The 25,415-nt window shown below is 42.1% G+C and overlaps 1 protein-coding gene across 1 annotated transcript in view; it reads left to right on the plus strand.

Moving 5' to 3' along the window:
* Window positions 1–25,415, plus strand: part of TRIO (trio Rho guanine nucleotide exchange factor) — a 5,246,815-nt gene that overhangs the window by 4,895,699 nt on the left and 325,701 nt on the right. The window contains exon 54 of the mRNA XM_086965300.1: window positions 7,317–7,395. Coding sequence (XP_086821426.1) covers window positions 7,317–7,395 — 79 coding nt within the window. The remainder of the gene's footprint in view (window positions 1–7,316; window positions 7,396–25,415) is intronic.

Genomic DNA, 25,415 nt, shown 5'->3' on the forward strand with positions numbered 1-25,415 from the left:
TTACGAAGAACCTTGACAGCCAGGTATGTTGAAATGGGGATTTTGCCGGCTCAGTCCTGCAGGACTTCTTGATTAGACCCCTTTCAAAGGCCTATCAACTTGAAGGTAGTGCTATGTTATCTATTCTAAATGTGAGGAATCTGCGATTAGAAATATGTTTTAAAAGGATAAGCTACTTACCTTTAGTAATGCTCTTTGTAGGAGATACTCTAACTTCAGATTCCTCATCGAACCCCCCCATTCTCTCCATTTTGTGACTGTGCTCTTTCCCACCTAAAAGATCTCAAGTATAGTGATCTGATCACTGGTTAAAGGCAATTGGCTCTGTGGCTCTGTGGCTGGGAGCGTGGACAACCTACATATCAACAGACATCAAAGCACGCAAGATGCACTTGCATGGGGTTCAGTGCGTCAGAAAGTGAACGAACGCCGACTTGGAGCCTTACAGCATTACCTACAGGCACGTGGAGGTACCACTGAAAAGTTTCCAAATCCATTTGAATGCTTGGGGAATATTCAGAGGCAGAGGTACCTGTAGTTGGATTGAGTAGCTATCAGATAGAGTGCTATTGAATGTTAGTAATTTGTTCAGTAGAGAGTTACATGAGTCCCTTTCTCTTATTTTGTTCCGCAAGACTGTTTTTTTGAACAACAACAATAAATGATAAGGGTAGTTATCAACCTTCTAGAAACTCTTCATAGATTAATAACAAGTAATGTAAACCAGTACAGTTAGCACTTAAATTAAATACTGCAATTATATTGAAGCAATACTTGATTATTATGTTGCAGAGCATAATAATATAAATGAATGTGCATTTTATTATTCATAAGCATTCACGATTGATTGATTGATTATGACATGTAACTCAAGAAGGAGAATACTCAGAAGAGAAAATGCCATCATTTTTATAACAGAGTTCTTCCTGTTCACCTTTTATTTGCATTGTTCCTGCCTCTTTTTCGTTATCTTTCTTAGCCTCATTCCTGTGAGTATGTGAGTTAGATACTATGTGTGTTTTTATTTCTACTTTGAATTTGAAGATAGCACACAGCACAAGGCAGTAATATTGCCATCACACAGGTTGGATATTCAAAACTTACAGTTTAATTATTCGCTATTTATTTTTTTCTGTTTGGTGTAAAGGCTTTAAATGTGAAATGGATATCTGAATACTCTCTTGAGTGCAGCAATTAAACTTTTAAGATCTTAGAGTTATGGCTGGAGGTGTAATCGGAAGCCACTGGCTCTGGGATGATGAGTGGCAATAGCTTCCCGTCTGTGGTTTTGTTAAATAAGCTGATAAAAGGACATAACAAAAAAATCACTGGCAAAATCGTTTAGTATCACCTTTAGGAACTATTGGCTTTGCCAACGAGTTTTAGTCATGATTGTGAGAAGTTGGCCTGGTGTATGATGTTCACTATTATAGTGAGCACCTTGTACCAGTCCAAACAACCCTTATGGTGAGTGGTTGTAAGTCAACCTTATAGACAAGCTATCCTAGGGGTAGCATGGACCTAAGCAGTCTTAGGCTTAACTCAAGAGGGCATGTGAAGCCAGCTGTTTTACCATATGCAATCCTTTTAATACCAAATGAAAGGACACCACACAAGTTATATATTATAAAATATATGTTTTTATTACTAGAATAACCCCCTGTACTCTTTATGAGGACAGAAGCACAAGCGTTAAACAAAGAACTTCATATAACATACAAAAGTTGCACAATTAAGGATAGGCCCTGGTGCCCCCTAAAACCATATACTAAAATAGTGGTATAAGAACCACGTCACGAACAATGGTAAGGCCTGGGGCCTTGAGAATCGCTGGGGCTACACTGGACTAACTGAAGTTAGGACGGGAGGGGCCTACAGGATGCGGGTGCAGTGTTTAAATGCCCACGCGTGCACCAATGCAAAGTCAAGGGCGCGTAAAAGTTACAAAGTTGCAGATTTTTGAGTCTTCCGACTGGACTAGAACTTAGCCACTTAAAACTAGGACACTAGAGGTGTAAACCACTACAGGAGCACCGGAGTACTCGCGTTACCTCACCCACAGGAAGCGGGTGCATAGGTGTCAAAGTGCGTCGGGTTTCTTCGTGGAGTTCTATGGAGCCTGGAATTAAAGATGCTGCAGGCGGCCAGGAGAGAAGAGTCCGGTTGGATCCAAGGGTGGATCGAAGATGTAGAGTACCTGAAAGCAGAGGGGACAGAGTCTGGGTTACCAGCCAGTGTCCAGGATGGAACCTGGAAGGAACTAGGCGATGTTGGGCGCAATCAGGTGGTTGTCGTGAAGCTTGTCTCCACTGCCACGTGGACCCGGGGGCATCGACGATGACCAGGAGTCGGACACGGACTGTCCCACGAAGGCTCTCGCTGTCGGCGGTGTCGGCTTCCGGATTGGAGTCAACAGGCCTTGGCAAATGCAACCCACGCAGGAATCGAAGATGGCTTCTGGATCTGATCAGCAAGATCTGATGGGCTGCTTCTTTTCAGGGGAGCAAGGGCCAGTATGGGGCAACCAGACCAGCGGTGTAAATTCAAAGGTTCGTCGTCACAGAGGTGACTAGCCAACGGGCAAGTGACCGGACAGACACGTCGAACAGGAAAATGCAAAAGGGCCCCACGCAGCACTCGGTGAGTGTGGAGAGGTGTTCTTTGGTGCAAAAGCTGCTCGGGGCTGGGGCTTCTCAGTCCCCAATGCACAGCTTCGAGGGTGCCTCGGGAGCTGCACGGGAAGCACTTCGCAGGCTTTCCAAGATGGCCGGTCACACGTCTCACGTCGCCTCCACGGGTCTCAGCTTTGCTGTGGCTGTGGATCGGACTGTTGGATGTCTGGGAATCTGGTTCTTGTTGATCTCTGTCGCTCGAGCTCCGGCGGGAGCTGCAACAAAGCAAACCGTTGAGCGCTTGATGGTGCCTGCTTGCACAGGGTGGCCACTCCTTGACCACAAGGGAGATTCTTCAGTCTTCTACATCGATGTAGGATGTCGAAGGGTCCAGAGTTATGTATCAAAGTTTTAGTCAGGATTATCTAAAGTCTATGGACACAGCTCCTACCTTTATTCCAAATCAAGGGGCTGGATAACCTGCTAGGTCCCTCCTATGGGTGGGATCCAGGAAGGGTGTGGTTACACCCCTTTCCCTTTGTCCAGATCCGCGTCAGAGCTGGGGCTGGAGTGCCCCAGCACCGGTTCGAACTGGGCTATGCATGGGACACCTTGTGTGCCCCAGGCAGTGTCTAGTTTCACTCAGCCCTCCCTGCCTCAATCCACCATCTCCTTTCTGGGGTGGTGTTGGCACCTCCCTGTGACAGGAAACCTTTTGTCCAGGCCTCCCCTGCCGGAGTTTCGGTCAGCAGCAGGAGGCCAGACTCGTGTCTGTGGCAGCAGCATCGATTTTGTGATGCTGAGGCTCTGGTTAGTTTTAACCACGTTTAAGTAAAGTAACATGTCTTCTCCCTCTAGAAGGGTGGAATGCTACCCCCGTCGCCAGAACTGGCGAGGGGGTAGTATTCCAAAGTGTATGACACCTTACACAACACGTTTTGATAAAGCCAAACCGAAGTTAGCAATAACCGTGAGGATTATAATGCACTTAAGAGTATATGGTATGGCAATACCCTGGAACAGGTATAAGGACATGGTTCCGAAAGCTGCAGACAGGCTCAGCTCATGCTAGAGCACCATCTCACATAAAACCAAGCACTCCGCCTCCAGGATTGTTAAGGCCTGCCATAGGAGTGACTTATAGGTGTATATGTGTCCAGATATAGGTTTAGACATAGATATACTATATCTAAGCAAGGGGTGATTACACGACCTTGCCCCAGCTGAGTGTTCAGCCAGTTGTTTCAGTTCGGATGTCCAGCCAGGGGTGGCAAAAGAAATGCTGCAGCCCCTGGTAGGCCTTGGATGCACCTATGCCCTGGGTACCTATAGTACACCGTACAGGGGCTCATAAGGTGACCCAATCCAATTGGTGATGTACCTAAAGTGCATGGTTGTGAATTTAGAGAGAGAACAGCAGGTTGCAGTTCTGATTAGCAGGCCCACAGCCATATTAAGTCAAAAACCAGTGAAGCAAAAAGCAAAAAATGGGGTGACCATAGGAAAGCAGACCCTACTCTCCTACAATGATGCTGTACAAAATGGCTAAATATTTCTTGAAATGTTTGGGCTGGACGGCCGCGCCATTTTGTAAGTATTAGCAACTGCAAAATAGCACAGGCGCTTTCTTAAAATTTTTGGTTACTTATCCGAGTTGGAAAGGTAACTAAAAAGGAGAAAAATACACTGCAGAGAGAGGTAGAAGGAAAACGGGGGATGCGGGTGGGGAAGCAAAATGAGGGACATGGGAAGCAGGGGTAGCAACACAGAAGATTGAAAGAACATGGGTGGGGAAGAGAAGGACATGGCGAGACAAAGCAGCATGAGATACAGAATCAGATGCCGAGCACACGGAGTGGGGGAAGCACAGAAGAACATAGCAAGAGAGAACAACACAGGTCAGGACGGGAGGAGCACAAAAGCACACAGCAAAATAGAGCAATATGTAGATGGGCGGCAGCAAAGCACTCAGTGAAACAGATTAACACTGAGAGCATGCGAGGAAGATTCCGGGAAAACACACTCTCATAGAGTGCTTGAATAAAAAGTAGCACAAAATAAATACGCAGTGGCTGCTGTCAGGGAACAAGGTTGGCGGGGCTGGGGAGGTGGGATTTGAGAAGAAACAAAAAAAAACAGTTACCTCCTCAGGGCCCCGGTCTTTCCTCTGTTGTTGCTTCTCTTCCTGACAAGTCCCGGAAGCACACAGGCTCCCCTAAGCCAATCACAATGTTGCTGTCAGCAGCGTTGTGATTGGTATGAGATCTGTGGTTCGGTGCTCAGATGGGGACTAGGAGTCTCTGCATGTTCTCCACCCAGGCTGTGTATTACAACCTGATGGAGAAAATGTTAAGTGCGCATGACTGTTTGGCTGGCCCAAGACGGCCCGCCAGTCATGCAAACTTATTGTGCACCAACCACTCCTCCTCCCTGTGACACGAGCCCATGCCCTCCCCGCCCTAACCCAGCCGTATAGCTTCGAAAAATGAAATGATAATAACGATGTTATCATCATTTTATTTTTCCTTTTTCCTGCTCTGTGAGCAGTGGGTGATGCTCCTCTGCCGTAACTGAGGATCCGTTCCATAGTGTGAGGACACAGTAATGTTTCCATCTTTTTTGTGAGGAGGAAACTCACGACGGGGGAAGTAAAGGCTGCACAAGACATCAAATCAGAGTGACAGTGAGGCCCACCAGTGGTAAAAAGTGTGAGGGCTCTAGCCCCACTGTATGCTAACACAATGTCTTGCAACAAATGCACTGCCTTAGGCGAGACCTAATGATGCTAATTTGGCAGTAAACTTATCTGATTGGAGGTTGTTTAGAAAAGCATTACTGTGATCCCTGAGCATACATTATTTTTTGTCCCTGGAAGCTTAGGCTTTTGTATTCCACATCTGGTTTTGTTATTACTATGTTAACACTTAATAAAGAAACTTGAAAAAAATGAACTGAGGGCTACAGCTGGTAAGACCAGTGACTAGAATCCGGTATAAAGCGTACACACTCAGTTTGTTAGGACCTCACCACATGTGAGTTAGTCATACTCTTTTTGTGAATTAAAAGTACCACCTGGAAATGTGTGTGAGAAGGCCTGATATATGATGCTCACTAGTTCTAGTGATCACCTTGTATCAGTCCAAACTACCCTTATGGTGATTGGTTGTAAGTCAATCTTATAGACCAGCTATCCTAATGGTAGCATGGACAAAGCAGTCTTAGGCTAAACTCTTTTGGCATGTGAAGCTAGCTGTTTTACCACATATAACCCCTTGAATACCAAATGAAAGGACACCACACAGGTAGTTATGAAAATAAACAAGATATTTATTAACTAACAAACACCTCTGAACTCTTTATGAGATCAGAGGTCTAAGCACATGTCAAGACTCTTAAGAAAAATACGTTTAAGTTGCACGATTACAAAGTTGCCCTAGGGGCACAACAAACCATATGCTAAGTAAGTGGAATGTGAAAGTCGATAGAAGGAATGGAGTTGTCCAGAGGCTGTAGGATCGCTTGGACTACACTATCCTTTCTTTAGGTAAGTAATACGAGGCCCACGGAACGCGTGTTCAGAGTGTCAACTCACACGCGAGATGCGTAACAACGTTTATGGACAGTACAGTTCAAGTAAGAGGTGAGTACGGACAATCCTGACTAGTTAGGACTAAAACGACTGTGGAACTGGACACTAGGAGAGGTAATCTACCCTTGAGCACCAAAATGCTCTTGTTACCTCACCCACAGGCTGTGGGTGCATAGGTGCGAAGTCGTGTCGGGTCCCGGCGTTGAAGTCTATGGAGCCTGAAAGAAAAGATGCTGCAGGCGACCAGGAGGAAGATGTCCGGTGTGATCCAAGGGTGGATCAGTGAAGAGGAGAACCTGAAAGCAGAGGGGACAATGTTCAAAGTCACTAGCCAGTGACTGGATTGGAACCAGGAGTGGAAGCAGATGTCGTCGTCGCGATCAGGTGAAGAGTGGCCGCTTGTCTCTGCAGCCACGTGGACCAGGAGGTGTCTTCGACGACCAGGGTGGAGGCACAAGCTGTCCCACGCAGGCTCCGCCTGTCGGCGGTGTCAGATCCGGATTTGGACTCAACACGCCTTGGCAAAGGCAACCCACGCGGTGAGTGGAAACGGCGTCCATTTTTGGTTTAGATATAGGTATAATATATCTATAGCAAAGGGTGATTACACCACCTTGCCCCAGCTGATTGATCAGCCAGTTGTGTCAGATTTGGATGGCCAGCCAGGGGTGGCATAATACATGCTGCAGGCCCTGGTAGGCCCTTGGTGCACCTATGCCCTGGGTACCTAAGGTACACCGTACACTGTACAGGGGCTGATAAGGTGACTCAGTATCCAATTAGATATGTACCTAAGGTTCATGGAGTCCATTTTACAGAGAGAGCAGGAAGCCTGTGGTCCTGAATAGCAGGATCCCAGGCCAACTAAGTCGAAAACCAGCAAAACACTAGGCAAAAAGTTGTGGGCAACCATAGTCAGTGTGTACTTGCAAAGCACAAGTACACATTTCCACGTGGTACTGCACATGACCTACATATGAAAATCACCATGATCTACCATGTACTTCTTTCTGTAACGGTTGGAAAGGTTCTTGTTAAAATGCGTATGAATTGAATACACACTTATGTATTTTATTACATTATTACATTAAATAAACAAACTCTCTTTTCTACAGGTCCTGAAATCGAGGGCATCAGGGTAACCTGGAAGGACAACTTTGATTCCATGTATAGTGAAGTGGTTGAGCTTGGAAGGTAATTTTTCATCTTCCATGATTTTAGTGGCTTATTATTATCATAAAACCTTAATTAGCTTGAGTAATACCCGATCTCTAGCAGCTACCTTGTTCCATTATATCTAAATGAGCAGGAAGGACCGAAATGTGCTGGCTCCAATTTATCTGTCATTATCCAAAATGATGTACTCTCATGTGACAACAGGGTTGGACTGGCCCATTAAACAATCTGGCAGTGCCCGATAGGCTGGTCTGAAAGGTCGGTCTGTGTCCCATTTTGTTTGGCTGTTAGTAGCCTATTTTATGGTCAGCTCGGCTGTTTTTTGCTGATTTCCCTGTGTAGGAAAGTAGGATCTGCTTTCATGGCTGCCCCCACTTTTTGCCTGGATTTATGCTGTTTCTGACTCATCTGACTGGGATCCTGCTAATCAGGGCCCCATTCTCTGTGCTTTCGCCCCTAAATTGTTTTTTGATAAGTACTTAGGTACCTCCCAGATAGGATACTGATGTACGCTTATAAGTCCCTATTATTTATTTATTCATAAATTGTATAATAGCTAAACCCGGGGGTATCAGAGCACTTTACAGATTCAAAAGAGCCAGGCAATAATCCAGTCACTTAGTAAATGACAAGCAACAATCTTAGGTTCAGGTACAAGCAACAATAAATACACATAGAAATAATAGGCAATGCGGGTGGAATACAATATGTACACAGACAGTGATCCAGCGTGGCTCTCAAACAACCCTCAATACATATCTCACTTAACTCAGGAGCAATCAATTTTACTAATCAGTGGGCCCATAGCACTGCGAGTCATACACTCTCACACACACGTACCTTTACTCCTGAATCAGTGACAAAGAAGGCGAGCTGCTGGTTAGCGGGGTACCTAATGCTCATATTTTGTACATTATATACATTTATAGAATTTCTTTACATATGCTAATCTGTTACTTGGAAAACTCTACACCAAAGTATTCCACTATTTGGTCAATAGATCATCTAGTAGAAGTTAGTTGATGGAGACTAAGACCATCTTAATCATAGTAATCCTATAACTTTAGCATTTTATTGTGTCATAACATTGTAATAAAATAAAATCACAACTCGAGTTTACATTTAAATTTTGAATTTATCTACTTCATCTAAGAAAACGGAACTTTAGTTTATTTAGACAAGCAAGAATTAAGCATTTTATTTAGTACATGTTAAAAGAAAATGAAATTTAGAAATCATATTACCAAGTTCTGTTATATGAAAATAACAGTCGTACGAGTCTCAATCTGCCTCTCTATTTTCCTCAACGCCTCCCTTCCAAAACAAAATTTCTGCATTTGATCATCTTCATTGCTACAAAGTTTAAAGTCCGAAAATATTCAAAGTCTCTAGCACCATAAAATAGTTCAAACCAACAGCATGTCGTGGTGCCAAATAAAATCCAAGTAGCAAGCTTTTCTATCCTTTCGAACAAGCTCTTTTTATGCCCTTTTTCACTAACTATCTAGCTTAAAATTGAAACTTTTAGGGTCCACAGTTTATTCTGATTGGTCCATTAGAGGGGTGGCTATGATCACCTCATCCCGTCCTTGCCCAAACCAGTTTTCCGAAATGCATAGTCATCCTTAACATGTTCTCATGGCAGTCATCTCCGTTTATGCTTGTCATTCACTTTTTGTTACATGATTTGCTATTCTCTTCCATTCATTGATTCCGTTCCCACAGTCTTAGATGCAAACATCCTTTGGCACACTTCCGCGCCCTAGGCCAAGCTGACCTTGACATCACTTCGCTTTGCGTACCAGCCATTCTGCTTACTCGGCTTTTCATTTATGAGCATACGTAGAGGCTCTTTCTCTCAAGCTGATGTCAACGCCGCAGTCAGCAGCCATTTTCAACAACCAGGCCACATAGGCCTCAATGAGAACTAGTGCGAAAACAAACACAACAGACATTAGATTTAGAATTATAGTTTTTCTGTTTACCTCCCACCATTCTAATATCCCTAATTAGTGATTACCTAGCAAAAGCGCAACATATAGCTTTATTTTACTTACTAAGTGCATTTCTTTTTCTCTTGCCACGATGAATACATACACTCTAATGAAGCCTAAACATACATGCTTCTTTGATTAATTTATATTATTATAGCACTATGTTAATATGACTTGTTCACAATTGTTAATATATTACTATTGCAAATGGCAATTGGTTTCCCACGTGTAATATAAAATGTCTAAGTGCATTTTTTTGATTAGTTATTCATGCTTCAAACTGTTATGTCGGTTATAGTTATGCAAGTTTAACTTCACAGGGGGTACACACACATTTTTGTCTCACCCCTTCTCCATCAACTCCCCCCTTTGGTGATTTTATCACCACACAATCATCCCACCTAAATTGTCTTAAAGAACATGTTTCAGGCTCTTCAATTTTAGACCTTAGTATCTTTCATAATTTGATCTCTTGAATTCTTAATTATTTTTTGTCTTTTAGCTCTTCAATCTCAATTTCACCCATATTAAATCTAGCTTTAACAAAATAGGGCGTCCCAAGCTTTTTCACTCCCGGAGACCATCACAAGAAAGGACGTTCTACAGACTAAAAATGCCATGATGAATTTGTTATCGCTAGAGAGAGAGGAGATAGAAATCCGAAAACCTACCGTAAGAGCGAACTATGTTTTAGTCAGCTCCCTTGGCCCTGAACTTTATCTCACAATTGTGAACCACCCCTTTCACAGGCATCTTTTAACCAGATTTTGCTTTTATTTGATTCATTTATCTCTAGGCTATTTTAATAACTGGTGCACCCCAGAAAAGGCCAGTCCATGTAGATGCGATAATTTCTCGACGCAGGACACTCTTCATTTCCTCATGTTCTGTGACCTTTATGCCGACTTCAGGAAAAAGTTCCTGTTACCTATCCTGAGGGAGGCAGGGTTCATACAGGTTAGGCCAGCCCTTTTGTTTCTCCAAAAATTAAGTACACATCGTATCATATTTTCTGTTGCAAGCTTTCTTGTAGCTGCTGTACGATTTGGAAACAGAAGCATTCGTGTGCCATCTGCCTTAGTTAACTAGGAATAGGATGGTTTTTGTATTTACTTCTTTCCCTGATCACGGCATTAACGTAGACAAGAGGATTAATGGAGTTCATCGCAATCTAATCATGTTTTTATGACATATTTATGTTATTATATTTTTATCTTGTTTACGGCTATGTTGTGTAAATAATTTGTTGTATAACTGTACCATGTCTTTTTATGATATTAATTTATCGAATAAAGTAATTTGACTGACTGACAATTTCACCCATTTCGCATTCCATTTGTTTTCTTTTTTTATATTCTTTTTCAATTTTCTTTCAGCTCATTTTCTTGTAATACAGATACACCCTAATCTTATCACCAATACTATCATTACTACTATTGTTGCTGATATTAGTATTTTTCTAATTAACAAACTACCTATTTCAGCAAACCAATTCTTTACATTAAAGAAACTCTTACCAAGTTTCTCTAAAACACCATCAACCTCCAGTGGGATAATGTCTTTATGCAATTCAGTTATATTTTTAATATAGCTTTGTATAGTCTGACTTGTGTCAGGAATATAAGTAAACAATGTTGAACTTTCAATATTCCACAGACTCCTCCTTCTTTTGCCAATAAAATATCAAGAGCAAGTCTATTTTGCATTACCATAGCTCTCATGGCAGCAATTTCTGTTTTTACCATTAAAAATCTTCCATCTGTGCTTTTTGATAAACGATCTACTATCATTGACAATTTCATAATTTTTTCATTGAATGATATACCCACTGCTGGTATCAGTGCTCCAAAAATGTCACCTACAATTTCTAGAAAAGTTTCCCTTCTCCTGCGTGTTAATGGTTTACCTATTTCATGAATTCCATTAGTACCTCTATCTACATGAAAATGTTTAGGAAAGACCAAACCTACGTAGCAAGTCCCATGCCAATGGTCTGGCAATCTATAAAAGCTATGCTACCACAGATAAAATACAATCCAGGAAATACAGGATCTTTTGCCCCTTTAAATCCCCATCCCCCAATAATTCTGTAAGTGTCTTTGCAATTACTTGCTCCCACAAAATAGCTATTATACACTGTATTGTCTATTCAAATACAAAATTTTCCCTGTTGTGGAAGATCTATTCCCAATGCAACATTAGTATCCCTTTTTACAAATTTTTCTTCATCAAAATTCAATGAGGATGGTTTCAATTGATTTGTAGTAGCCTTTCTCTGATAGACTAATCTTCTATCTTCTGCCATTTCTAAAAATACCTTTTCTGCCTTTTTCAATTTACATGTTAGATTATTTTTGTATGCATATTCTATTGTCAGTTCATCAATTTCTGCGAAAAATTCACCCACAGCTTTAGCAGGTTTCACTTTGTTCATTCTATTTACTACAGGAACTTTAGCAAAAATGTCACCAACATCAGAATAGTAATATTCTAATTTCCCAGTCTGGTAAGATAAACTAGCTATAACACTACAAGTCATTCCCTACATCAAAGGAAGGTGATGGTAGGTCACACCCTCTGCTACAGATGCAGGCAACTGCATACAGACGTAGCAATCTTGTAAATCCATAGTTTCTACGTATTCTTTCAATAATCTAGAAAAAATCATTAATAGATCTATCTTTGTGTAATTGTGTTTTATCTATTAGTTCTACATTATTCTGTGCATCCTGTATGTTCTCACTCTTATTATCACCTCTATTTCTATATGAATGTTCAAAACTTGAATGAAATAGAATCAATATTGCTAAAATAATCCATATAAGCATTAATAAAGCAGTACATATTAAACACATTCTACTCCATCTGCGTATCATTCCACGTTTGGATGTATTTCTTGCAGGCATATTTTTTAACAACATTTTTTTCTATAATGATTCTTTATCACTTAAAATGTCTCTTTGCCACTTTCCACACAAAAAATGTGTCCTTTTTAAGTCTGTTAATTTAGTTATGTTTCTTTCTTTTTATTCCATTTGACCTTTTCTTTCCATTTGGCACTTTTACTTTCTCAGTTTTGAAATCAAAATTATTTTTCTTTATCTTTGTCTTTTCTCACTCACCAGAGTCACTTTGTTTTTGTTGGTTACTTTCAAGTTCCGGTATGTCAGGTAAATAAATATATACCCACTCAGGTGACCTATACTTTTGATTTGGTCTTCTTACTCTTTTGGGTCTTTGTAAAATGTCTTTATTTATTTCCTTTTGACCTTCTTGGCTAGATATCGCGCTACTTGTTCTTGTGGTACTCCATTTATATTTATCAATTTGATTTTTAGTCCTTTTATTTCTGCAGGCCAATTATCTCCCTTTTTAGGCTTTTAAATCACTGGTTCAATTGTTTCACGTTCAACTTTCCAAGCTCTTTTTCTGGACCTCTTTCTTAGAGTAGTTTCTCCATCACTTTCATCAGACTCAGTTTCAGATTTGTCTTTACTTCCTTGTATTTTGAATTTTATTGTTTCTAATTCAGCTTCTGAATTTTGTTCTTCTCCAGTCAATTCAGTTCTTTTGTCAGGAACCTCTTTATAACTGGTACTTGGAATCTCATCCTCATCGTGAGTTACTTCCTTTTCTACAGTTTCAAGATCAATATTCCTTTTTTCAGAACTTTTCGTTTGACATTTAGAATTTCTTCCTTTACTAGTTTTATTCTGTTCTTTTTAGGCGTCAATACTGGTTTTCTCTTTTGCCAAATGTCGACTTACAGGCCGATCTTCAAGATCTGGAATTTCAATTATTTCAGTCTCTGCTTCTGATGCTGAACTTGTATCTGATAATTCCAGATGTCGCCTCACAGGTCGATCTTTCTTATCTGGAACTTTGTCAGCTGTCTCCTCTGCATCAGAGTCTGAACTAGTCTCTTCCTCTTGTAATTGTTGATTCTCAGGCTCTGGTACTCGGATGGTGTGGCTGGCATGCACCCATCTTTTAACACCAGCACATTTCACTGCAGTCGTGCTCATGAGAATCACCTGTCTTGGCTTGTCCCAGCGAGGGACCAGGCAGTTTCTCCTTCTGTGTACTTTTATTCTGACCCAGTCTCCAAGACTTAAATCATATGCTGGATGCTTTTCTTTAGTACATGCATCAGTTCCAACCTGGTGAAAAACAGAATTTATTGTGTCAGACAAGCCTTTGCAGTAATCCAGTATGATATCATCATTTATGGTTAGCAGTTTGTTGACAGGTACAAATGCTTGTCTCATTACTCGTCCCTCAGTATCTCATGTGGTCTTAAACCAGTCTTTAAATCAGGAATGCTTCTTAAGGTCATTAGAACAAGTGGCAAAGCATCGGGCCATTTCAGTTCAGTGGCCAAACACATTTTTCCAAGTCTGTTTTTAATTGTTCCATTAACCTGCTCAGCTACCCCAGAAGCCTCTTGTCTGTAGGTGCAATGTCATTTCTGTTCAATATCCAGTGCTTCACAAATCAATTGTATCAATTCACTTTGAAAGTGGCTCCCTCTCTCTGATTCAATTGTTACTGGAAATCCGAATCTCGGTATCACTTCCCTTAATAAAAGCTTTGCTACAGTTACTCCATCATTCCTCCCGGTAGGGAAGGCCTCAACCCATCTTGAAAGTAAGCAGATGATCACTAGGACCTACCTCAGCTTGTTGCATGTAGGCATTTCAATGAAGTCCAATTCCATTTGTGTGAAAGGACCACCCTCCCGTCCATTGGCACAAACTTTCGGCTATTATTCGGAACTTCGGATTGCACCAAGTTTGCTTGAACATCCATATCATAGCATCCCTACCTATGTGTGCTTGACCATGGTACATTCGGGCTATCATGCTATTAAGCATAACTGGTCTTTCTTCTTTGTATACCCAAATTTAATCTTCCTCTCTTTGTCTGCAACCTGATGTTATTCATCTATCTTTTTCCTCATCATCCGCCTCATCTTGAAATTGTTTCACTTCCTGCGAGGTCTCAACGATGTTAGTAAGCATTAAAGGACTTGGAACATGTTCTTTTTCTCTGTCTCAATTGTTTGAAGCAAGATTTCTGGCACAATATTGAGCAATTGCATCGGCAAATCTATTGCCTTCAGTAACATAATCATATCCATTCTTATGTGCAGCACATTTTACCACTGCAATGCTTTTAGGCAGCTGTATCGTCTCTAACAACATCTTCACAAACTCAACATCCAGATAGGTGATCCAGCAACGGTCATATAACCTCTCTCTGACCACAGTTGTCCATAATCATGAACAACTCCGAATCCACATTGACTATCAGTCACTATAGTAATTCAGACATGCTTCCCCAACTTGCATGCTCGAATCAAAGCAATCAGTTCAGCTACTTGTGCCAAACGTATTCCTTTCAGACAAGATGCTTCCATGACATCTGCCACTGTACATACAAGGTTGAAGGATTCACATTAACACACCTCGCATCTGTCACATTGTCTGCACCCAAAATCACCTTTTCATACCTGGTCAGGCGACTATTGGTCATATACTGTGTTTTCGTCCGTGTTAAGAGTATTTTCATTGAATGTGGCACATACACATTCACCGGATATCCCATCACAATGCATTCACTTTGTTCAAGACTCATACTTGTGGCTGCAACAGCTTTCAGATACCCAGGCAATGCTCTTGCTACTGGATCTAATACTGCTGAAAAATATGCAATGGGTCTTCTCATTCTTCCATGTCATTAAATCAGAACTGACAATGCGCATCCCTCTCTCTCACTGCAATACAATTCAAATTATTTTTCATAATCAGGCATGCCTAGTGCTGGTGCTTCACATAGACTGTTTTTCAATTGTTCAAACGCTTCCATTTCTTTTCCATTCAGCCCTATAGGATCTTTTACATCACCTTTTGTCAATCTCTGTAACAGTTTTGCAATTAGTGAAAATCCACTTATCCACTGACAACAGTAACCAACCATTCCCAAAAACATTCTTACTTGTTTCTGTGTCTTTGGTGGACTTATCCCTCTGATAATTTTAATTCTTTCTGAGGTCACTTTTCGCACTCCCTTTCCAATCTTATGACCTAGGTATTGTACCTCTTGCTGGCAAAATTGCAATTTTGATGGGGACACCTTATGTCTTCCTTCTGCTAAATGGTTCAACAACTCAATAGTTTCTGAAATGCAATTTTCTTTTGTTTTTGATGCCACCAATAGGTCATTAATATATTGAACCAATACTGATTTTCCTGGCATGTTTAAGCTTTCTAATGACTTTTTAAGCTTCTGAATAAAAATTGAAGGACTTTCAGTATACCCTTGAGGAATTTGGCACCACGCCAAAATACGTTCTCCAAACCGAAATGCAAAAATCGTTTGGCTTTCTGGATGTAATGGAACTGTAAAGAATGTATTGCACAGATCAATAACAGTATACCATTCTGCATCATGTGGAATCTGATATAATATCACTGCTGGATTTGGCACAATTGGACGACATGGAACAACTATTTCATTTACCTTTCTCAAATCTTGCACAATTCTAAATGTATCATTTGGCTTTTTCAGTCCCATAATTAGTGAATTACATGGGCTACCCATGGTTTCTCTCAGAATCCCTTGTTCAATCATTTTGTTAATCATTGGGGTTACCCCTTCAATTATTTCTGGTGTCAACTTATATTGTGGGAAATTTGGATATATAGCATCTTCTTTTATCGTGATTTTTACAGGACTTACTTCTTTCATTAGCCCTATTTCTTCTCTTGTGAAAAATCCCACACTTCTTCTTTAAGTGTTTCTTTTAATTCAATTGGAATATTTTCTCTATCAAATACTGGAAATGTTTCACTCTTTTGTGAGTCAATTATTGACATGGTCATTTTATACAAACTATCATCATCTGCTTGTTTCTGGTCCAGGGAAGACATGGCTTGGCAGTTCAGGCTGGACTTTTCCCATGAGGCACAGGGTCAGACTGATTTGCATATGGCCATGTCTGAACTGGGGTGGTGGAGTAAGCTAAAGAATGATGATGGATTAAACCCAGATCAGTTGACTGGGGATGAGTGTTTGATTTGCTCAAACGCTCCGTCCATCATCCCCTTTGGTATCGCTTTGTTCGCCCTAAGTTGGCAGGGTGTGCCCAGACGTGGGTCCCTTGCTCACTTTGCCACTGGATTCAAGATAGCTTGGCTGAAGAGGGTTATGAACCCAAAACCAGTCCCAGGATGCTTGTTTCTGGTCCAGGTAAGACATGGCTTGGGAGTTCGGGCTGGACTGTTCCCATGAGGCACAGGGTCAGACTGATTTGCATATGGCCATGTCTGAACTGGGGTGGTGGAGTGAGCTAAAGAATGAGGATGGATTAAACCCAGATCAGTTGACTGGGGGTGAGTGTTTGATTTGCTCAAACGGTCCGTCCATCATCCCCTTTGGTATCGGTTTGAAAATTCATGCCATCTGGTGAACAGTAAATGGCACAGTTCATTTTACACAATATGTCACGTCCAGGTAGATTTACAGGACTACTGTCACATACTACATAACAATGCCTTTCTTTGAAGTTACCAATTTCTACTTCTACGGGTTGTGTCAAAGGGGTTTTAATTTGTCTGTTTGTCACACCTACAACTTTGATTACATCACCAGAGAGAGGAAGGTTTTGAATTTCTACTGATCTAACTGTAGAACGGGTGACGCCTGTGTCCACTAGGAAAGCACAATTTACACCATTCACCTTTCCATTCACAAAAGGACCAGATTGATCTACCTCCATACTTGCGCCAAGCACGCACTCCACTTCCTCCCCTAGGCACCGTCAGAAACTTTCATCAGATTAATTTCCATCCGATCTTAGCCAGAACTGAGGAACAGCAGTCACACATGGTGATCTTTTTACCTATTCTTCTTCGTAGAATCCTGTCTCTGCACTGTATTTCTGAAGATTAAAACTCTGTGAAAGAGGTGGCAATGGGAAAAAATTATTCTGTTGAGTGACTTACCTGCTGCTGTGGTGGAGATTGCTGATTTACCTCATTCTGCGCCTGCGGATTCAATGATTTATTTTCCAGATTAACCCTTTGTGGTAGTTTACACTCGTTTCTCCAATGCCCCATTTTTCCCTAATTATGACATGGCCATTTCTTTTTAGCCTCATGAATATTCATTTGTCCTTTTCCTTTATTCAAATTATTTTTAAAGTTTGTTTGGCTTCCATTATTAGTAATTTGTTGTTCTGCAACTTTCACTCGCGCTTCAATATCATTACTACAATATTTTGCGCATCTCAATACATCGTCCTCCGAACTGGACTGCCTGCACATCATATGGTGTTTTATCATGTCACCTATTTCATGTCTTAAACCAAACACAAATCAATATACAAAATGACTCGTATCCTTTTCACTTAGGTGTTCATACCCACTATAGTGTTTAAAAACTAGAAGCAGTCTTTCATAATATGCGTTTCTTGAATAGTTCTATCAATCTTTAACCAATCAGTTTCTTTTGGTGGAATTTTATTTTTCAAAAAGGTAATAACTTGATCATATTTTCTCATTACTTCTGGACCTGGAACACCTGTTTTTGCATCTATCGGATATTCTTCCTTTGGCCAATCAATTGTGATTTTACATTCGGTCCATAAATCTGCTGGTACAACTATGTCGAATAACCCATCTAAATCTTCCCATAACACTTTTGATACCTTCACAAACCTGTCTACTTGTCTATACCATTCTACTGGTTTTCTCTTAGTCTTTGAAAATCCTTCGTAAATGACAATATATCCTGTCTACTCCAAGGTACATGAACATATTGGTATTTCTCTCATAGGTTATTCTTTTGCTACAACTGGTTCTTTCTTCTTAACAGGAAATGTTAACAAGATTTTATCACTAGTTTCTTCCTTTTTCTTCGTCTATCTAATCCTCCATCGATCTACATCTCCCCATTTCCTCAATAATACAATTAATTATTTTATTTGGGTCAATCTCCCTGCTGTGTTCATGTAGTCTATACCTCTTTCGGTAAAGTCTACTCTGTACGGTTTTTGCAACATTTTTACCTTTGCCAATTCTATACCTAATTCATTTTCAAGTTCCTCCAATCTGTCATGAAGATTCTTAGCTCTCCATGTTATACTTTTACTCATAAAAAACAGCTCTTCATCTTGACATGTTTTTAATTTTTCTGTTCCAATTGTTCCTATTATCAATTCTTCCATATCTATTTTTAGCTTAGCCACATCTAAAACTTTAGGTTCTGTATCTTTTTGCTGTAATGTCTTAATCAAATCATTTAATTCTTCAACTGATGGTCCTACTGGAGTTTTGGTCAAATCTAAATCAATTAAACTTTTCTCTGGAGTTACAGTTGCTGATTCTGCTCCCATGGGAATTGTATATATGGGACTCTGATTCATTGTCAAATTAGGTGGTGTTGTCCTAACAGTATTCTTGGTTTCATTCAGATCTGGATAAATCTTTTCCCTGACATGGTGCATACTTGAATTTAAAGGAATAGTTAATGAATTCTCCACAATTTTCTGTTTTTCAAAAACCAGTATTACAGGACCTATTGTTACAGGTACTGTCTCAGCTTCTACATGTTTGGTTAATTCCTTAATTTTCTCTGCTAATTCTTTTGTTGACCTCTCAAATTCGGATGTACTTGTTTTTTCAGTTTGCATACATTCTGACCTTTCAGAAATATGTTTTTCTTCTAAATATCTTTTTGGGGTTTCTACTATATCTTTCTTTATTGGTGGTGCATTTGGAGATACCGCTGTAGAAGTTGACTGATACGGTGGAGGTCTTTTATTCAAAATGCTTTCCAACACCTCGTCCTCTGTGTCACTCATTCCAGACATACTCTTTTCTAAAACCTGATTATTTCTTTTCTCCGTACATTTTCTTCCTACAGTCTCATCCACTGTCCGTACCGGATACATTCCATCCCACATGTCAGCACACCTCCATCTATTCATTCTGCTCTCATGCGTAGTTCCCCAATATCCTTTAAAATGTCCATGTCTGCTGTGAGAAGTTGGCCTGATATGTGATGTCCACTATTCTAGTGGGCACCCTGTATCAGTCCAAACAACCCTTATGGTGATGGTTGTAAAGTCAACCTTATAGACCAGCTATCCTAGTGGTAGTATGGACAAAGCAGTCTTAGGCTAAACTCAAGAGGGCATGTGAAACCAGCTGTTTTACCATATGTAACCCCTTTAATACCAAATGAAAGGACACCAAACAGGTTATATATAAAAATATATATGTATTTATTACTAACACAACCCTCTGAACTCTTTATGAGGTCAGAGGCACAAGCACATAACAAGATACTCAATTATCATACAATAAGTTGCACAAAATACAGTAGAGCCCTAGGGGCACGTAAAACCATATACTAAAATAGTAGTATAAGGACCACGTCACAAACAAAGGAAAGCTGTACTACCAAGAGTTAGGAAGCAGGAGACCCACGGGAGGCGTCTGCAGTGTCTTAACACACACACGAGTTACCATAGAGTTAGAATGGGAACGAAAGAATTGGAAACTAGTTCTTTTAGGGCACTTCCGGATGGACTAGGACAAAAGCTTCTAAAAACTAGGACACTAGGATAGTCAATACCCACAGGAGCACTGGAGTACTCGCGTTACCTTACCCACAGGAAGCGGGTGCATAGGTGTCAGAGTGTGTCGGGTTTCGTCGCTGAATCCTGTGGAGCGTGAAGAAAGATGCTGCAGGCGACCAGGAGGGAAATGTCTGGTTGGAACCAAGGGCAGATCGAGGATGAAGAGTACCTGAAAGCAGAGGGGACAGAGTCTGGGTCACTAGCCAGGAACCGGGATGGAACCAGGCGATGTCGCGAAGCAATCAGGTGATGTCGTGAAGCTTGTCTCTGCAGCCACGTAGACCAAGAGGTGTCGACGACAACCATGAGCTGGATACGGACTGTCCCATAAAGGCATTCGCTTTCGGCGGTGTCGGCTTCCTGATTGGAGTCAGCAAGCCTTGGCAAAGGCAACCCACGCAGTAATCGAAGATGGTTTCTTGATCAGACCAGCAAGGTCAGATGGACTTCTCCTTTTCAGGGAAGCAGGGGCCAGTCTGCAGCAACCAGGCCAGCAGTGTAGATTCGAAGGTTCGTCATCACAGAGGCCACTAGCCAACGGGCAAGCGACCGGACAGACGCGACGAGCAGGAAAATGCAGAATGGCCCCACGCAGAACTCGTGGAGTGTTGAGGGCTGATCTTCGGTGCAGATGATGCTCGGGGCTGGGGCTTCTCAATCCCCAATGCACAACTTCGAGGGTACCTCTGAAGCTGCACAAGTAGCAAGGAGCAGGCTTTTCAAGATGGCCGGTCCCACATCTCTAGGCGCCTCCATGGGTCTCAGCTTTGCACGGACTGTGGATCGGGGTCAGAGAAGTCTGGAAGTCTGGCTCTTGTCGGACCCTGTGCTCGGGCTCCGGCGGGAGCGTCGACAAAGTAAACTGCAGATTGCTGGATGGTGCCTGAAGGTACATGATGGTCACTCCTTGACCACAAGGGAGATTCTTCAGTCGTCTTCTGTGACGTAGATCGTCGAAGGTCCAGAGTTTCGTTTCAAATTTTCAGTTCAGGATAAATCTAAAGTCTCTAGACTCAGCTCCTACCTCTATACTAATCAAAGGGGCTGGATTACCTGCTAGGTCCCTCCTATGGGTGGGACCAGGGAAGGGGGTTGTTACACCCCTTTCCCTTTGTCCAGTTTCACGCCAGAGCTGGGGCTGGAGTGCCCCAGCACTGGTTTGAACCGGACTATGCATGGGACACCTTGTGTGCCCCAGGCAGTGTCTCATTTCATTCAGCCCTCCCTGCCCCAATACACTATGGCCTTTCTGGGGTGGTGCTAGCACCTCCCAAGACAGGAAACCTATTGTCCAAGCCTCCCTCGCTGGAAGGACTCTCAGCAGCAGGAGGTCAGACTTGTGTCTGTTGCAGCAGCATCCATTTTGTGATGCTGAGGCTCTGGTTAACTTTAACCGGGATTAATAGGAACAACATGTCTTCTTCCTCTAGAAGGGTGGAATGCTACCCCCGTCGCCAGACCTGGCGAGGGGGTAGTATTCCAAAGTGTATGACACCTTGCACGACATGTTTTGATAAAGCCAAACCAAAGGTAGCATTCAACCGCGAGGATTATAATGCACTTAAGAGTATATGGTATGGCTATATCATAGAACAGCTATAAGGACATGGTTCCGAAAGCTGCAGACAGGCTCAGCTCATGCTAGAGCATCATCTCACATAAAACCCAGCACTCTGCCTTCAGGATTGTTAAGGTCTGCCATAGGAGTGACTTATAGGTATATATGTGTCTATATATAATGGTAGGTATAGGAATACTATACCTAAGTAAGGGGTGTTTACACGACCTTGCCCCAGCTGAGTGATCAGCCAGTTGTGTCAGTTTGGATGGCCAGCCAGGGGTGGCATAAGATATGCTGCAGCCCCTGGTAGGCCTTGGGTGTACCTATGCCCTGGGTACCTAGGGCACACTGTACAGTGACTCACAAGAGTGACCCATTTCCCAATTGGTGATGTACCTAAAGTACATGGTATGAATTTAGAGAGAGAACTGATGGGCTCTGATTAGCAGGCCCACATGCACATTAAAGTCGAAAACCAGTGAAGCAAAAAGCAAAAAGTGGGGTGATCATAGGAAAGCAGACCCTACTCTCCTACACCGCTGGCCTGCATCTATAGTGAGCTGCTCGAGGTGCCCCTTGTGACTCTAGTGCCTCCGGCCTGGTGGTCCTTGTCTTGGTGTTCTTTGATTGAAGTGGGCTCCCCTTATTGCTCACAGCCTACTCTGACTCCCCTGTGTGTGGTGAGTCACTTGGACCTTGCTTGGCCGACACTATACCTTTTTTGCCTTCTACATTGGTTGCAGTTGCCAAGGCTTGTTCGTGCTCCCAGTGGAAACACCGACCCCTCAACTCTCGACATCCGACATGGGACATATTGTGAACAGCTCTTGGTCTTCCTTAGCGTCGCCTGGTCCACATGGCTGCAGCTACAAGGTCACTGTTAGCTCTCCTGCAACACCCGACATCAGTGGACATTCATCTTCCGTTCCTCCTTGTCACTTCAGAGTGGCATAGACTCTGTCCGCTCTGCTTGTAGGTACCTCTCAACTTGAATCCACCTTTGGGTTCCACCGAACAATTTTACCTTCTCCAGCAGCTGCATCTTCCTGAAGTTCTTCATTGAGTATGACAGCGGTTTCCGACGCCACTTGACACCTGTGCACCCAGCTTCTCTAGTGTATGTATCCTGGTTACACCCCTTAAAAATCTTGCATTCTTTCTCAAAAATTCCAGAGTCGTTAAAACACCTACTCACCCGCCAGTTCAAGTCAGGACCTTATAAATCCAAAGGGTGGTTTGACAAGAACTGCACATCTGCAATAAAATTACTTAAAAAGGCCCTACATGCTACGCCTAGATCCCCATGTGAGATCCGCCAGGCCAGACATCAGTATCGCAGTGCAATAAAGATTAGGGAGAAAACCTTGAAACAGGAGGCTTGGCAAGCATTAATATCTTCCTCTGAAAACAGAGATCCAACCGCCTTCTGGAAGGCTGTAAATGCTCCCCTTGCCCAGGACAAGAAATCTGATATGATAGATATAGCAATAAACGGGGATACCTGGGCGGCCCACTTTCAAAATCTGTACGGTAACTCAACCCCCTCTAACTTATCTCTCCCAGCTCCTATTTTATTCTGTGCTAATACAAGATCCTGCCTGGGAACTCTCCCGTTGGATATTGTTTTTTCCTGCGAGGAGGTTACTCTGGCCATAAGAGAGAGTCCTTCAGGCAAGGCACCAGGCCCCGACGCGATACCAATCGATGTTTTTAAAGCCGAAATCGATCTTTGGGCCCCTTTACTAACCATCGTGATGAACTGTGCACACACCCACGGATTTATTGCAACATGGTCAGAAGCAATAGTTGTCCCTATATTTTAAAAAGGGGACAGACAGGACCCATCCTGCTATCGCCCAATTTCCCTCCTTGACGCCTTAATGAAGGTAGCTGGCCATATCATCCTAAAGCGTGTGCAACAATGGACTGAGGATGCCATTCCAGTATGGCTTTCGCCCCGGCATGGGAACGGTTGAACAGAGCTTAAATTTATATGTTTTAATTTCTAAGTACATCGAAGCTAAGAAAGGGAACCTTTTTATTACTTTTATTGATTTGAGTTCAGCCTTTGATTGTGTCGATCACAATCAGTTATGGCCCATACTTGAGGACCTGGGTTTGGACCTGTCAATCCTAAATTTTATCAAGGAATTATACAGGGATGATGGGGCAAGGGTGCGCTTTGACAACGAGGGGAGTGCTCAACAAGATTTTCCATCAAGAGGGGGGTGAGACAGGGGTGCATCTTAGCCCCCCTACTCTTCTCCCTCTATATAAATGCTATTGGCGACCACTTGAACAGTTCACAAAATGATTACCCCTCTGTCCAGGGCCATCCTGTCCCCAACCTTTTGTATGCGGACGACGCTGCCATTATGTCTCAAACCAGGCTGGGCTTACAAAGGGCTGTTTCCAAATTTACACTATTTATGAGCGAAAAGGGACTTAAGGTTCAAAGAAAATTCCTTGCCCCATTTTTATTGAGGATAGAAAGATAGAGACTATAGATCAATTTCCCTATCTTGGGATCTCTTTTCACATGAAGTGTTCTTGGCAATCAGCAATTAAAGCCAGAAAACTTGCTTTTTCTAGGGCAATCGGAGCCTTGCAAAACTTTGCGGTTAAAATTGGGGGTAGACCTGTAAAGGAGTTGATTGTAATATACAAGGCGAAATGTCTGTCTACGGCCACCTATGGTTCTGGTATCTGGGGGATTGATACTTCTACCTCAATTCAGCAAATCGAAAACTGTTTTCTTAGATACCTCCTGGGGGTTCCCAAATCTACAGCTAGCTATCTAGTACACATAGAACTTGGCCTCCCTTACATCTCAGATATAATAAAGACTGAGCCCATTTTGTTATGGCATAAGCTGTGGCTAACTCCGGGGACAGCCTTCAATCGTAATATAATATCTGATTGCCTAAACCTTGACGGAGTAAAACAAATCAAATGGTTGTCTTTTGTGGAAAAAATGCTGACTGAGATTGGCCACCCTGAGTTTTTTAAGAACCCATCTAATATGGAAACAATGCCAAGAAAAATGTTACGTAAATTGGCTATGGATCATCTAGCAAATAAAAGATGGTCCACGGAAAAACTCAAAATATCAGTGTTGGCCTATGTGAGAAGTTGGCCTGGTATATGATGCTCACTAGTTCTAGTGATCACCTTGTACCATGCCAAGCAACCCTTATGATGATTGGTTGTAAGTCAACTTTATAGACCAGCTATCCTAGTGGTAGCGTGGACAAAGCAGTCTTAGGCTAAACTCTGAAAGGCATGTGAAGCAAGCTGTTTTACCATATACAACCCCCTTGAATACGAAATGAAAGGACACCACACAGATATATATTGAAAATATATATATATTTATTAACTACAAATATCCCCTATACTCTTTATGAGCACAGAAGCACAAGCGCTAAAACAAAACACAGTTTAAATACACAAAAGTTGCACAATATGGATGAGCCCTAGGGGCCACCTAAACCATATACTAAGAAAGTGGTATAAGAGATACCAATCGAAAAGGAAGTAGGCCTAGGGCCTTGGGAATCGCTGGAGCTGATCGGGACAAGCAGTGACTAAGTCGGGAAAGGCCCGCGGGACTCGGGTGCAGTGCTTAAAGTGCATGCGTTCACCAATGCATTGTCCATGGTGCGTAAAAGTTACAAAGTTAGTGTTTTAGGAACCTTCCGAGTGACCTATAAGGATGAAACTTTAGACACAGGCACTAGAGGGGTATACCAGTGTGGGAACACCAGCGTTGCTGAGTAACCTCACCCACAGGAAGCGGGTGCACAGGTGCGAAGTAGTGTCGGGTTTCGTCACGCAG

The sequence above is a fragment of the Lissotriton vulgaris genome, chromosome 4_1 (genome assembly GCF_964263255.1).
Source record: "Lissotriton vulgaris chromosome 4_1, aLisVul1.2, whole genome shotgun sequence".
NCBI classification, from domain to species: domain Eukaryota; kingdom Metazoa; phylum Chordata; class Amphibia; order Caudata; family Salamandridae; genus Lissotriton; species Lissotriton vulgaris.